Here is a 13997-nt window from a genome sequence, read left to right on the forward strand (position 1 = left end):
CATCACTTTTTGCTGACGGTCGGCGCCCCCTTTCTCAGCTGCATGCAGGGGGGGGGGGGGGGGGGGGGGGCAACGGCATACGATGGTGGGATGTGATGCGGCGTTGAGGCTGTTGTGTCATCCATCATGCAATGAGACCAACGAGGTGTAAGCAATGTAACGTCCTTGGCGACAGGACAAAACCAACCGCTTTACTCGGAGCCCAATGGCTACCTACTATCTCGCCTGTTCAACGCAAAATAAGACTCGAAAGATCAACCCCAAGGACCATGGAGTACAGCCCCCAGACCCCAAAAGACATGATGCAAGTCGCCCCCATGGAACTGACCCCCCGTGGTTGCTCAGCATCGGACTGAAACCAACAAAGCAGGCCGTGATGGATTGCTGCAGAAACCAGCCGACTTTTTCTCTTTTGTCTTCTTTTTGCAGCCCGGGGGCGAACGCCCTCGAGAAACCCGGCATCTGGAAACAGGATAAAAAGGTGCGAATATCCAGATGATGATCCATCGCCATGTCTGCCAGGCTCTATCAGACTGCCACTCACAGTCCCTGTTCGATTCTCTCCCGCCCCGGTCATCCATATCACTCCTTGTTTCTTTTGCCACCACCACCACTATGAAGTTCCTCGCCAGCATCCTACCCTTCGTCGCTTGCGCCGGCGCGCACACCATCTTCCAGCGGCTGACCGTCAACGGCGCCGACCAGGGACGCCTGACAGGCATCCGCGCGCCCGAGAAGACCGATCCCATACAGGACGTCAACGACGCCGGCTTTGCGTGCAACAACAACATCCGGCACGAGGACAGGTCTCTTGTCGCCGTGCCCGCCGGCGCCAGGGTGGGCGCGCTCTGGGCTCACGGCATCGACGGGCCCCTGTACCCGAACGACGTCGACAACCCCATCGCCCCGAGCCACAAAGGTTTTTACCTTTTTACTCCATAATCCTGCTCAGCATTAATGCTCTAGTGAAGAGAAGTCGAGGCTGATGAAGAACAAACAAAAACCCCTTAGGCCCTATTATGGTGTACCTCGCCAAGGTAGACGATGCCGTGTCCGCCAACAGGAACCCCAAGGGCGCCCTGGACTGGTTCAAGATCTCGGAAAAGGGTCTCGGCGACGACGGCGTCTGGGCCGTGGACGAGCTGATCGCCGACGACGGGTGGTACAACTTCACCATGCCCTCCTGCGTCGCCCCGGGTCAGTACCTCATGAGGGTCGAGATCCTCGCCCTGCACGGCGCGTACGACCAAGGAGGGGCCCAATTCTACATGGGATGCGCGCAGTAAGCAACAACACTCGCGACTTCTTTTTCTTTTTTTAAAGATGTCGTTCAAGCTGACGTTCTTGGTTCCTTTTTTAGGATCCGGGTCGACGGGGGCGGGAACGGGAAGCCCCCATCGGAGCTCGTCAGGTTCCCCGGCGCCTACAGCGCGACGGACCCGAGCATCCACGTCAGCATCTATGATGACTACGGCCAACCGAACAACGCGGGGAGGCCGTACAGGATCCCAGGTCCCAAGGTTCTCTCCTGCAACTGAAAGGCGGTGGTTATGCTGTTGTCTCGAGTTGGGGAAGGAGGTGGGTTTCGATGATAGAAAGCCTCGCCCCCTGAGGAGCGAGTCAGTGAAGCCAGTATTGCCTGAAGCCACAAACTGATGGATGTGTGGCCTTGACTCGGCTGTGTGCTGGTATTGGTATTGCAAGCAGGTTTTTGGCAAATCATGTGCCCGGGGATATTATAGAAAAACGAACTGTTCATGGGTAATACACCGCCCTCCAATACATGACTTTTTTCCATCTGTGCATCGTGAATCACACGCATACCCGGCCCGGTTCGACCTACTTCTCGGAGGCCAACTTGATGTTGTACTCGAGCTCCTTGGCGGCCTTGGGGTCGTCCTTTCTCTCCGTGAACTTCACCGTCAGCCCGTCCTTGACCGCAAACACGGAGTCGTCGTCCAGGTACTCCGAGTCCTGGTCGAAGACCTGCGTGGTCACCGACTTGAACCCTTCCGATTGGACCTGGAGAGGGGCGGCGTTGTCAGAAAACTCGATAATGAAGCAAATCATGTCATTCACACGAAGCAACGTACGATGAAGTGGATGTGAGCCGGTCTGTAGTGATGACGGTGGAGCATATCCAGCAGCTTCCCGGCCGGTCCGTCGCCGGGGACCTGGGAGGGCGATGTCAGCATGCAGATTACCCCTTCTCCTCTGAAAGGACCCCAGACTCACCGGGTAAGGCGTGGGCCGGAGGAAGTAGAACCCGTAGCGGCCCTCCTCGTCCGTGATGAACTTGCCGCGCAGGTTGTGCTCCGGCTGGTCCGCGTCCTGCTGTTCGTACAACCCTGGTGCGCCGCCGCAAGTCAGCTTGGGGATCAACTAGAGAAAGATCCACACACGGAGGTAAGAGGGGGGGGGAAGCGGCGTACCATTTGTTGAGGCCTGCCACACGTCGACAGATGCGTTGGCCACAGGCTTCCCGGTGTTGGAACACGTCACCTGGCCATACATGAAGGCGACCTCGCCGTCCTCGGGGCACTTGAGGACGATGTCGCCGCCGTTAGGGCGGACGGGCGTGTCTGCGCGCCAGAAAGGGCCCAGGATCGCCGTCGCCGTCCCGGGGGCGCCGTTCTTGGTGGCCACCCGGTTCGTGATGTCGTCCACGAGCCTGCCGAGATATATGGTCATTAACTAACACACTACCCCGAAGGCGCTTTCACATGTTCCCAAGAAAAAGAAGGAAAAAAAGAAAGAAGAAAAACTCACGATTCCAGGCCGATGACATCGCAGAGGAGCTGGCCCTCGTTGCGGCGGTCGTTGCTCATCTGGCCGGCCCAGTTGATCATGTTGACGCCGGCCATCCACTCATCCGTCGTGAGGTCGACCTCGCGGGCGAAGTCGTGGATGTGCTGGATGAAGGAGGCCAGCACCTGGCGGAGCCTGGGGTCCGTCTCCTTGCCCATGGACGCGATGACCTGCTTCGTGAAATCCTGGCCGAGACCCTGGTGCTGGCCATCTCCGTTCTGTAGTGAGCCCATTGGTGACGAGTCTGTGCTGTGTGGGTGTGTGTGATTGTGTCTGTCTGTCTGTCTCTCTCCCTCGAAGCGTTTTGGGGTTTGGTGCGTGTAAGCGATGTAGTGATGGTCTTTGGTATCTGGCTGTGGTATGTGAGTTTGGTATGTAGCCTTTCAATCGATGCCAAACAGCTTCATCACCCATCCGTCACAGTCGGTCTCACGGCTCGATGAGGAGTTTTACTTTGATTCTCCAAACTATTGGCGGGCGCATTACTCGCTCACCATGTGTTTTGTAATTGCACATGCCCAACGGGTACTGCCGGCCGTGGCCTCATGCTTCCGGAAGCATTCCCAGGCCCGGGAGGCGCCAGCCAAACTGGAGTCTCTCATTTCGGGTATGGGGAATTGAAGTGATCCGACGCAAGGGGGGGGATCTTGGGGGGGGGGGGGGGGGGGGGCTGTCATTTGCCGATATGTGTTCACGCAACAACGCGCACCGCATGTACATGGTATCATACTTCTCTCTTAAGGTCTAATCGCCAGGGATCACTTTTATCGACTTGGGGAACCCCCCCTTCCGCCCCGCTTCTTGCAGGAGTGAGATGGCTCTCGGCAGCCGGTTGTGAGCTGGGATCGCATATCTGGCCCGGCTGCCGTGGAAGACTTGGGCCGGATGAAACGGTAGGATTTCGGACGCATCGTCGAGTGGGGATCTTTTCCGACCCCAAGGAATTTGGATGGACAAAATCCATGGCCGCTTAAATTGAGAAAGGCCTTGACTTTGTTGAAAGGGGATGGGGGGGCGTGTCATGGCATACTAACAGACTTGAACTTCGCCTAGAGAGCACCTGCATCTGAACTTTCATCACTCAGAGAGAGGAATAAACCGAAACTTCTATAGCGTCTAGCGCCTAGTCTCGTCAATCTCGTCAGTCTCGTCTCTCGTAAACAACATATGCATTCATGAAGTCTTGGAGACCCCGTTCGTGCAGGCAACCCGGTGATCCTCCCCCTCCTCCGACCCAAACTCCCAGCTCGCCTCGTCCGAGCCGTTGGGTCTGCTGGCCCTCCTGAACCCGATATCGACGCCGTCCATCTCCACGACGGGCCGCACGACTTCGATCTCGGCGCCGTACCCCTTGGCGTACCACCTCTCCCGGACGCCGGACGACGAGCCGCCGAACAGCGCCGGCGCATACCGCCGCATGGCCCTCAGCGCCGTACCCGAGATCTGGTCGACGCTGTGGCTGTGCCTCAGCGCGAGGAACTCGTCGCCGGCGAGCCTCCGCAGCTCGCGCTTGACATCGTCCGGGTACTGCCCGGCCCTGACGAGGAGCAAGTCGTACTGGAGCAGCGAAGCCTTGCCGTGCCACGACCCGCCCCGGACGGCCCTGTTGTGGAGGCCCGTCAGCGCGGCGATGGCGCCGATGCATCCTGTGCCGTAGTCGGAGATGGGGAACGGGGGCACGACGGGCTCGTCGAGCCCCATGAAGCGGCCCTGCTCCCACGCCACTCCGCTCACCTATCATTGTCACCCAAAAGAAAGTCAGTCATCCTTTTCTCTCAGACGTACGGGGGAGGGGAGGTCCTCCGGAACACCTACGCAGTCGGCGATCTGCTGCCATCCGGGCCTCTGCCGCCATTCGCCCTGGTAGCCGAAGCAGTTCTCGCTCACGTACACGAACCCCCGGCCGCGCTTCTCGGCCAGCTTGGCCAGTGCGGCGGCGCCGTAGCCGAGCTTCTGCAGCGCGCCGGGCCGGTACCCGTCGAGCACGACGTCGGCATCGGCCAGCAGGGTCTCGAAGCGCCGCCTCCCGTCCTCGGTCTTGAGGTCGAGGTCCGCGGCGCGCTTGCCCATGTTGCCGTCGACCTGGAAGAAGGGCACGTCGCTGAGGCCCGGGCCCGTGATCTTCAGCACGTCGGCGCCGTATTCGGCCAGGATGCGGCCGATGACGGGCCCCGCGATGATGCGGCACAGCTCGAGCACCTTGATGCCGGACAGGATGCGCCTGTCCGGCGTGCTCGGCAGCGGCGTTGGCGGTGTCGAGTCTTCCAGGACGTCGACGCTCCATGGCGGCAGCCTGAGATTCGTGGCGCCCTTGCAGAGAGGTGAGTTAGAGAAATACAAAACTCGGTAAACCAGAGACATGACAGGACAGGAAAAAAGGCATTGTTTTGATTATCGGAACGTGGGGGTTTCCCGAAGCGAACTCACGTGTGGTGTTCTAATAAAGTCCTCGTGCTTGAGGACGGGGACGCCCGCCTGGCGTTTCTCGCCGTTCATACGCTCCAGCTCCTCCACCGTGAAGTTCCTGACGTGAGACTCGATCGTCTGGACGATTGCGTCGTGGTCTTTCAGGTCCGGTCGGAAGGGTTCCAGCCCGATCATGCGGAGCGTGGTCGACGCCTCGAGGGACCCATGGATGTGGTAGTATTCGCCTGGCCGTTTCGTCTCGTACAGGTTGGCGGACATGCGGCGGTAAGGGTCGGACTGGGCCTGGAGCAGATCCGTGTCTGTACAACGTTAAAATTTACTTTGGGACCTCTCTCGCGGTGTTTGGTTCTGATATAGAGAGAGAGAGAGAGAGAGAGAGAGAGAGAGAGAGAGAGAGAGAGAGAGAGAGAGAGAGAGAGAGAGAGAGAGAGAGAGAGAGAAAGAGAGGTGTAAGCCGCGTTACCACATTCTCACCTTTCAAATACTGCTTCACTTCACGATCCAGCTTGCCATAGCCCCCGACCGTTGCCAGATATGCTTGAATCAGGAACGCCGTGCTCTTCTCCAGGTTCACGGAAACTCTGTTCCCGCCGGCGGTTCCGTACTTGGTGGCCGCGAGTGCACCGGCCACACCGCCTTCGATGGCCTTCAGGGCCGCGACCAGTTCCGTCTCCTTGAAGGGGATCGGGAAGTACGGCAGGTTGCGAGCTGCCGAGAAGCGCACGTTTCTTGCAATCTTCTCGGCGTCGGCGGGGATGCGCACCTGGCCGAGAACGAAGTCGAGGAGGCGCTTCGTCTCGGCGACGGACGAGTACTCTCGACCCGACATCGTGACAAAGGTGCGATTGCTGCGCGGGGCGGGGTATAAATCAGGATGTGAGTTCCGGGAAGGGCGACGAACTAGAAGTGAAGCAGAGAAGCAGATATCAGCAAGCCCTGGACAATACGCATACACATACACTGAACCGAACTGCTGCTTCTTTCTTCTCAAGTACCTCTCCTCACGCGCGCGCGCACTTTACTCATACAAGTTTGCGATCATCACCATCGCGCACGCGGAAGAGGATCTAATCTGTTCTGTTCGTTCCGCCCGTCAACCCTCGGGAGAGAGCCCGACCGTTTCTTGATAGCTAGCTACCCTTGCTTGCTTCTTACCCTCATCCGTCATCCGATCCGCTAGCTCGGGAGCGGCAGCTTTGTCGCAGCGCGATGGACATCGAAACGTCGGACCCGCATCGGGAATTGGGCGGGCAGTGCGTACTGTACATATGGGGGGGGGGTATGCGCTCCATACCCCTCAACGGTGGGCGGAAAGCCTTAAGTTTCTCCATCCAGGAACCTGGTTTCCGATGGCTTCGGGATTCGGGGGGTGCTCAGGGGGGGCGGGCTGGCCCAATGGAGGGGGGGAAGGGGAAGGGATGGTGGTGCGGATCGGGGTTTAAGCTCTGGCGCTGAGGAATCAGAGGATGGACGTTTGGTCTCTCCGTTTGAATTTTGGACTGGGGGGGGGGGGGGAGATCTGTCGGATAAGGGACATCGTCGAAATTGATGTCACGTCGGCTAAGGGACGACCGGCTTCGGGTTTGTTTATTGGTCCCAGATAGAAAACTCTTGAAGCTACCGCCGATTCGACATGGTGTCGTCGGATGATGGATGTGATTCGTGTCTGCTGTTCCTCGCCAGTTCCCATGCACGTTGGAGCTACATTATGTAGATAGATAGAGAGCAGCATGGCTGGCTGGCGCACCTGAGGTCTATGCTGCTGATACCTCTGCCATTGCAGTCGAGGAACAAAACAACTGTGGCCGTTATCAAGGTCCGATATCTTGGACGGGAAACACAAAGGATCAAAGTGCCTGCTTGTAGAATCGAATCAGTGTCATTCCCCTCAGTAGAACTGGGGAAGCTGGGCCAAAAAGTCCGAGCAACATCTGCTTCAAGAGAGTTGAAACCGGCTTGTATCGTGGGGAGAGCGGATGCGGGCCAACAAACAAACAAACGTCTGCCGACGATCAACCCCCCATAGCCCCAGCAGCCCATTTCTTTCAAGCAAACACCAGTGAAAGTGGGTGACCTCAACAAATAGTCATCATTGCAGACAGGAAGTTCCATGTGGAGAGTGAAATTGCTCATTGCCTCTTCCGGCTTTACGCTTGACTGTCTGTAAACAACCGAGACCGAGTCGAGTCGGGTAGTTCTCGCTTGTCTCTATTTTCTCCGTCTGACAAGATCGAACACGCCGGGCCGGGTTGTCACGCCATGAAGGGAATGAATCCGGGGCACAACCTGTCTGTGGGCTGAAAACCCCGTCGGAGAACAAATGATTTCCTCCCCCCCGCAAAAGGCACGCAACTCGAAGCCAAGACACTTTGCAAACCCCGGATCTTCCAGTCTCGGGGTCCAACATCCTCGGCTGTAGTAGAGCATCCCGTCAAAAGTTGTGTGTGGAGTATCACCGACAGACACATATCTCTCTCTCCCTCTCCAGATAGAGGCGGATAAACACATAAAACGCACACATACAAACCCTTACACGCACGCGTGCGAGATGCCCACAAAACGAGTCCGCCAGAGCGAGCGGCGCAGATGCGTCCAAGCTTGCGCCAACTGCAAACGGCGCAAGGAGCGCTGCGATGGCCAACAACCCTGTAGGAGGTGTGTGATCCGCCGAGTTGAGCGCGACTGTGCCTTTGCCAGTCCGCCGACGGCTTTCGATGCTCCAAAAGGCGGCTCCTCGTCTGCGAGAACCCCGGATCGTCTGAGTTCTTATCCTCTTCCTCCTCTTCTTCCTTCTCATCCTTCTCATCCCCCTTCTCATTCCCCTTCTCATCCTCCTTCTCATTCCCCTTCTCATCCTCCTTCTCATCCTCCTCACGGAACCCCGGCCGCCCACGGTCATCATGCCTTCAACCCGTACGGGCAGGCCGCCGCCGCCTCTTTTCACGAAAATGGCAGTGTCCTGTCCAGTCACCATCATCACAGGCGGGCCTCGTCACAGCTCAGCCACCTCTCCCAGAGCACCGTGGTGCCGCAGGTATCCCGGCTCATCGCCGACAGCAAGGGTCGCTTCATGTTCATCGGCGACGCCGCCAACCTGGCATTCGTCAAGGTCATCCGCCGTCTAGTCCGCGACCGGGTTGGCTCGTGTCCCTTCACCGACGACCCGCTGCGTCACATCATGGTCGAGGCCACCCCGGAAGGGCGTCCGAGATGGGCCGTCACGAACCCGGCCGACGTCCCCGCCAAGCCGAGTCCGGAGCAGGCGAGATACCTGCTCCGGTGGTACCTGCGGGCGACCAACTGCATCCTCGACGTCTTCGACGAGGCGGAGCTGCTGGAGGACCTCGAGCACTGGCTGCGCGGCGAGCCAACTACGACGATCCAGGACGACGAGGCCATGAACTGCCTCTTCTACCTGGCCTTCGCCATCGGAGCCCAGCGGTGTCCCGACGGCGACCGCGACCGCGACGCCGACGCCGAGAGGTACTTCAACTACGGCCGCTTCCTCGCCGTCTCGTACGCCATGGAGAACCCGACCAACAACACGGTGCGCAGCTACGTCCTCATCACCGTCTACCTCCTCGGCGCCTCGCGGCGCAACTCGGCCTTCATGCACCTCGGCGTCGCCGTCCGTGCCGCCTACGCGCTGGGCATCCACCGAAGAGACGGCGACATCCCGGCCCGCCTCTTCTCGGCGCGGGAGAAGGACACCCGGGAGCGCCTGTGGAAGGCCCTTCGCGTCCTCGACCTGTTCCTGAGCGCGTCCCTGGGCCGCCCGCTGGCCACCTCCGAGACCCGCGACACGGCGCCTTCATCCTCGTCGTCCTCGTCGAGCGAGGGAAAGGGGGACGGGGACGGGGACGGGGACGGGGTGCACTACTCTGCCTCGCTGGATCTCTGCGCCATCTTCGAGTCCATCCTGAACGATGTCTATGCCAAGCGCATGGTGTCCGCCGACGCTTTGGAGCGCATCAGCGAGCGGCATCGTCGTTGGGCCGCGAGGTTCAGCGACGGCCTCGCCGCCGACGGCATGAAGCCGAGCAGGTACGTCGACGCCGCCGACGGCGAAAGGTATCCCAACATGGGGCTCTATTACCTGAAAAAAGCATACTACTGGAGCATCATGCTGCTATCCCGGCCGTTCCTCATCGATTTTGTCTCGAGGAACATTGCGCGGTCCCAGGCGTCGGCGACAGCATGGGGCGACGATACACATACACACACACATACACCACAGTCGTCGCAGCCGTCACCGTCGAGTCAGCTCCTCGTCCACGCCTGCGTCGACTCGGCGATCCGCACCGTCGACCTCCTGTCGAGCCTCATATCGAACAAGAACGTCGCCAAGCGGCACCCCTTCGTCATCAACTCGGCCTTTGTCTCGGCGCTCGTCCTCGGGTTGGCCATCTTCGGCGACCTGGACGCCACGTTCCCGCTGGACCGCGGCCTCGACGACGCGCGGGCGCTCCTGCGCAAGTTCAGCCGGCACGACCCGGTCGCGAGCAGGGAGCTGTCCATCGTCGAGCACCTCCAGGGCGCCTGCGTACTGTACAGGGAGAGGCGGGCGCGACGCAAGATGGAGTGCCAGGGCGTGCTGATCGGCGAGCTCTTCGGCACCGTCCACGAGGGCGCCCCGGCGGCGACGGAGATGTTCAGGGCGGGGCCGAGCCTCTTTCATCGGGGAGCCGGTGGCTTCGGTCCCGGTCCCGGTCCCGGTCTCGGTCTCGTAGACCACAGACACGGAGACGATTCGGAGGTGGAGGCGGAGGCGGGCGAGGTGAGCGGTGTGATTCAGAGTGTTTCCTTGACGACCGGGAGCACGGATGGGCCGTCGATGATGGACGGCGAGGCCGGTCGAGGGCCGAACGCGCCCCCGATGGACATGTTTCTCCCCATGTCGCCGAGGACGCTGCTTTTTGACTCGTACGGCCAAGACATGCCCTTCTTCCCTACCATGGATGCCAGCTTGGCGCATTTGGGCTACGCGGATGATGTGATGCTGTCTGATACGGGTGTCTTGCTCGAGCCTGCATGCTAGAATAGGCATGAAATTGTATGGCCTAGTTAGTGATGATTAGTGAAGAAGCTTCTAATACCCCCGAGACTGCGAACCTCTGACCGTCAGCTCTTTTGGCCTCAAGACCAGGGGGGGGTTCGCTAGTTCAAACAGTATGTGTACGGCTCGCGCAGCCCATCAAATGTAAATCATGAATGTTGTCACAAAACATTGCACGCGTCAAACATCTCAACGACACACCACAGCAGCAGCAGCAGCAGCAAGCTCCAAGTGCTCTCTCTCTCTCTCTCTCTCTCTCAGAAAGCCTCACCCGCAGACCGTCTCAGAGCAGTCGTCACGAGATCCGGCTTGTTCAGGAACGGGGAGTGCCCGGTCTCAACCGACTCAACAACCACGTCCCTTCCGGCAACATCGATCATGCTCTGCTGGACCTGCGGCGGAATCGCCCTGTCCAGCTCGCACTTGATGTACGTGACCGGGACGTCCCTCCAAGCCGCGTAGGTCAGCTTGCTGGAGAAGGTCCGGTAGCTGTGGTGCCTCAGCCCCGAGACGGCCTCCCTTGCTGCTTCGTCGTCCAGATCGTTGTAGAAGACCTCTGCCGGCTGCGCGGGGACGACCCGCGTACCGTCTTGCGACACAATGAACCAAGATGGCAGATCTCCCTGGAGCATGTCCAATAGAGAAACCCCTTGAAATAACCCACGTCAGCTTTTCCGGCCGTTGTTGATGCTATGCTTCGAAATGACAACCCTGATTTACCTTCTGGGGCGAGGAACGCAGCGCAAAACACCAAGCGGACGATCCCGCCCGGCTTGCCCTGGCGTTGACGGGCCGTCTTGTCGAGCCCACGACAGGCTTCGCAGCCCACGATGCCCCCATAGCTGTGCATGAAGAGCACGACATCTTGACAGTCGTCGACTGCCGCCTGAATCTGTTGCCGGATGGCGGCGACATCGGGCCCGAAGTCCGCCAAAGGAGGCTCTGCGCCAAAACACGGGAGCCGGACAAGCTTGGTAGCGTAGCCAAGAGCTTCGAGCCGAGAGGTCACCGGTAAGAACTTGGTTGCGCAGTGCCACGCTCCCGGGACGAAGATGAAGGTAGGCTTGGCCGACATGGCGTTGACGCTTAGTCGGTTCTGGCTTCGTTGGGTATGGTGTGTTTGTGTTAATGTTGTACCTGGTTAAGGCTTTTGCAGACTGCCATTTGACCTTCTTTTAACCCCTCCACACGGTACGATGGTATCCAGGGGGTGAAGACAACAGCAAATGCCCGAACCTACGTGGCAGATGTCTTCGGATCGGAATCCGGGCCAGAAGTCCAAGATGGAGCATACCAAACGGGGCACCAAAACGGGATACCGGGAGGCAGGATGTCAAGTTTCTAACCAACACGATCATCTTGAAGTATGTAACATAGGCAAACATTCTGCACAGCCACCCCTTTTAGAGTTCCGGCGAACGACAAAACACTGAAGCTTGAAGGTAGCACACGATCTCAAAGTTCCCCTCATGTCCTGATACACTCGGCAGTCAGTGCGTGTCTGTCACCCGATGATTGCTTCGGTACATAGGCCATCCATAGGCGACCCGTTCCCGAAAGCGTCCCATCCCCGACCCCGATAGGCTGTGATGTTGCCCCTGGAAGTGTCCTGGGCGTAGTGATTCTTTCATCCGACAGTCATCGAAGCGATGTTTGCCTTGAATACTCCCGCGTTAGCACCGGTAACGCGGGATTATACCCCGAGGTCTGGGGGGGGGGATGGCAAACAATGTCCCAACAAGAGCGTCATACATATCATCCGAATAGTCGGTCAGGCCACAACGAGCGACTGTGCCGCAGCGATGCTTCCCTTCTTTGTTGTCTTCGAATTGGCTTCTGTATGACTATGACCCTCCGTCCCAACACTCTTCGGTGTTGGATTATAAGTTTGAAGGCTGTATACCTACCTAGGTAATCATAGGTGGTCTATTCTGTTTCACCATCCTAACCGCGGGAACTCTATTCACGTGTTTGCCTACTCGAATACCACTTTTACACTTTTCCTCCTAAGAAACGCGAACTTGCTCATTATTCGTGAAGTTCGAGCATCCGAGATGTCGCCTCCGCCAGAGTTCTGTCAGCCTCCGACCAAGAGCTTCAGCGTGGCCGTCGTCGGGGGCGGTATCGCCGGCCTGACCCTCACCCTCCAGCTGCTCCAGAGCCGGATACCTGTGACCCTCTACGAGCAGGCCGCCAAGTTCAGCGAGATCGGGGCGGGCGTATCCTTTGGCCCCAACGCCCTCCGGGCCATGTCCCTCATCTCGCCGCACGTACGGCAGGCCTTTGAGAACCACGCGACGAATAACCTGTCGGAGGACCACCGGAACGTGTGGTTCGACTTCCGGTACGGCGAAAGCTGCGGCGGCAGGCACCGCGAGGGCGAGATGATCCACCGCCAGGTGTGCGAGACGGGCCAGACCAGCGTTCACCGGGCGCACTTCCTGGACGAGCTTGTCAAGCTTCTGCCGGAAGGGGTCGCCATGTTCGGAAAGCGGGCGGTGGGCTACGAAGACGACGGCGCGCGCGTGTCGTTGAGGTTCCAGGACGGCACGACCGCCGTCCACGACGCGGTGGTCGCCTGCGACGGCATCAAGTCCAGGCTGAGGAGCGTGATGCTCGGCGAGGCCAACCCGGCCTCCAAGGCCGTCTTCTCCGGCAAGTACGCGTACCGCGGCCTCGTCCCCATGGAGGAGGCGGAGCAAGTGTTGGGCGAGGAGCTGGCGAGGAACAGCCAGATATACTCTGGACGGCACGGGCACATCCTGACGTTCTCTGTGGCGAAGGGAAAGATGATGAATGGTAAGCAGCCCTGATGCTATAAGTTACTACTTCTCGGGCCAACACCAGAGGCTAACGGGGCGGTGGGGCGGCAGTGGTTGCTTTCCGCAGCGCGGACGAGTGGCCGTCGGACAACTGGGTCGTGTCCGTGGACAAGGAGGCCATACTTCGGGACTTTGACGGCTGGGGCGACCAGTGCCGCAACATCATCCAGATGATGCGCAAGCCCGACGTGTGGGCGCTCTTCGACCACCCGCCGAGCCCGACCTACTACCGGGGCCGGGTCTGCCTGCTCGGCGACGCCGCCCACGCCTCGACGCCGCACAAGGGCTCCGGCGCGGGCATGGCGATCGAGGACGCGTGCGTCCTGGGGACCCTGCTGGGCCTGGTCCCGGACGCGCGAGGCCCGGGTGGGGGCGTCGAGGCGGCGTTCGCGGCGTACGACGCCACGCGGCGCGAGAGGTCGCAGCGGCTCGTGGTCGACAGCCGCGAGCAGGGCCGGCTGTACGACCTGGAGCTGGGCGACGACCCAACGTGGATCGCCGAGGACCTGTCGACCCGCATGGACTGGGTGTGGAAGTACGACCTGGCGCAGGAGCTGGAGCGAGGCCGGAGGGAGGTGGAGAAGTACCAGAAGGCGTCCGACACGCGGGCACAACTGTAAACTTGTACTATGAGTGATGATAAGGGCACGATTTGTCTTGTTTTGTATTAAAGGAGGCTTGTTGAGTAAGCACAAGTTAGGGTGTCACGTTGTAAAAAGAAAGCTCTCTGGCCTCTGCGAGCAGCAACTTACATGTGTCAAAAAGTATTTGACTAAAATGTCCGAGTTTCTGAAATCAACTCAAACAACTGGCTAGTCAACTCGTTCCTCGACCCTTCTTCTCTAGGCATGCGTGTGCCTGCCAATGTTGTAATTGTTAGTTTT

At 59.3% G+C, this 13997-nt stretch overlaps 6 protein-coding genes across 6 annotated transcripts; 3 read left to right on the forward strand and 3 right to left on the reverse strand.

The window, feature by feature from the left end:
- Positions 1-615: 615 nt before the first annotated feature.
- On the forward strand, positions 616-1538 carry CDEST_07295 (Putative auxiliary Activity family 9; the record flags this gene model as incomplete). The annotated part of the gene is made up of 3 exons (XM_062923454.1): positions 616-919; positions 1012-1282; positions 1361-1538. 3 exons carry the CDS (start codon positions 616-618, stop codon positions 1536-1538), a joined length of 753 nt encoding a protein of 250 aa, XP_062779505.1.
- A 166-nt stretch (positions 1539-1704) lies between these two features.
- Positions 1705-3261, reverse strand: CDEST_07296 (Putative intradiol ring-cleavage dioxygenase, catechol dioxygenase). Its single transcript, XM_062923455.1, has 5 exons — positions 2770-3261; positions 2433-2671; positions 2236-2348; positions 2094-2174; positions 1705-2022 (listed from the first exon to the last, which is right to left on the reverse strand). Exons 1-5 carry the CDS (start codon positions 3039-3041, stop codon positions 1840-1842), a joined length of 888 nt encoding a protein of 295 aa, XP_062779506.1. The 5' UTR covers positions 3042-3261; the 3' UTR covers positions 1705-1839.
- Positions 3262-3857: 596 nt separating this feature from the next.
- CDEST_07297 (Putative CoA-transferase family III) lies at positions 3858-6211 on the reverse strand. Its single transcript, XM_062923456.1, has 4 exons — positions 5710-6211; positions 5236-5534; positions 4624-5118; positions 3858-4542 (listed from the first exon to the last, which is right to left on the reverse strand). Exons 1-4 carry the CDS (start codon positions 6062-6064, stop codon positions 3982-3984), a joined length of 1710 nt encoding a protein of 569 aa, XP_062779507.1. The 5' UTR covers positions 6065-6211; the 3' UTR covers positions 3858-3981.
- Positions 6212-7398: 1187 nt separating this feature from the next.
- Positions 7399-10451, forward strand: CDEST_07298 (uncharacterized protein). The gene has a single exon (XM_062923457.1). It carries the CDS (start codon positions 7784-7786, stop codon positions 10271-10273), a length of 2490 nt encoding a protein of 829 aa, XP_062779508.1. The 5' UTR covers positions 7399-7783; the 3' UTR covers positions 10274-10451.
- Positions 10452-10548: 97 nt separating this feature from the next.
- Positions 10549-11366, reverse strand: CDEST_07299 (Putative alpha/beta hydrolase-1; the record flags this gene model as incomplete). Its single annotated transcript, XM_062923458.1, has 2 exons — positions 10549-10940; positions 11012-11366. The coding sequence occupies 2 exons, from the start codon at positions 11364-11366 to the stop codon at positions 10549-10551; spliced, it is 747 nt and encodes a 248-aa protein (XP_062779509.1).
- Positions 11367-12067: 701 nt separating this feature from the next.
- CDEST_07300 (Putative FAD-binding domain, FAD/NAD(P)-binding domain superfamily) lies at positions 12068-13914 on the forward strand. Its single transcript, XM_062923459.1, has 2 exons — positions 12068-13090; positions 13165-13914. The coding sequence occupies exons 1-2, from the start codon at positions 12346-12348 to the stop codon at positions 13731-13733; spliced, it is 1314 nt and encodes a 437-aa protein (XP_062779510.1). The 5' UTR covers positions 12068-12345; the 3' UTR covers positions 13734-13914.
- Positions 13915-13997: the final 83 nt, after the last annotated feature.

The sequence above is a fragment of the Colletotrichum destructivum genome, chromosome 4, assembly GCF_034447905.1.
Source record: "Colletotrichum destructivum chromosome 4, complete sequence".
In the NCBI taxonomy this organism is placed as follows: domain Eukaryota; kingdom Fungi; phylum Ascomycota; class Sordariomycetes; order Glomerellales; family Glomerellaceae; genus Colletotrichum; species Colletotrichum destructivum.

What these genes read in the sequence shown, in the direction of transcription:
- CDEST_07296 (XM_062923455.1), bottom strand. Translation starts at nt 3,041, where the DNA reads ATGGGCTCACTACAGAACGGAGATGGCCAGCACCAGGGTCTCGGCCAG. An exon ending in GATGTCATCGGCCTGGAATC is followed by an intron (nt 2,672 to 2,769) that starts GTGAGTTTTTCT and finishes ATATCTCGGCAG; the next exon opens with GCTCGTGGACGACATCACGA. An exon ending in CGGCTCACATCCACTTCATC is followed by an intron (nt 2,023 to 2,093) that starts GTACGTTGCTTC and finishes GCCCCTCTCCAG; the next exon opens with GTCCAATCGGAAGGGTTCAA.
- CDEST_07297 (XM_062923456.1), bottom strand. Translation starts at nt 6,064, where the DNA reads ATGTCGGGTCGAGAGTACTCGTCCGTCGCCGAGACGAAGCGCCTCCTC. An exon ending in AGTGAAGCAGTATTTGAAAG is followed by an intron (nt 5,535 to 5,709) that starts GTGAGAATGTGG and finishes AACGTTGTACAG; the next exon opens with ACACGGATCTGCTCCAGGCC. An exon ending in GGCAGCAGATCGCCGACTGC is followed by an intron (nt 4,543 to 4,623) that starts GTAGGTGTTCCG and finishes TGACAATGATAG; the next exon opens with GTGAGCGGAGTGGCGTGGGA.
- CDEST_07298 (XM_062923457.1), top strand. Translation starts at nt 7,784, where the DNA reads ATGCCCACAAAACGAGTCCGCCAGAGCGAGCGGCGCAGATGCGTCCAA.
- CDEST_07300 (XM_062923459.1), top strand. Translation starts at nt 12,346, where the DNA reads ATGTCGCCTCCGCCAGAGTTCTGTCAGCCTCCGACCAAGAGCTTCAGC. An exon ending in GAAGGGAAAGATGATGAATG is followed by an intron (nt 13,091 to 13,164) that starts GTAAGCAGCCCT and finishes GTGGGGCGGCAG; the next exon opens with TGGTTGCTTTCCGCAGCGCG.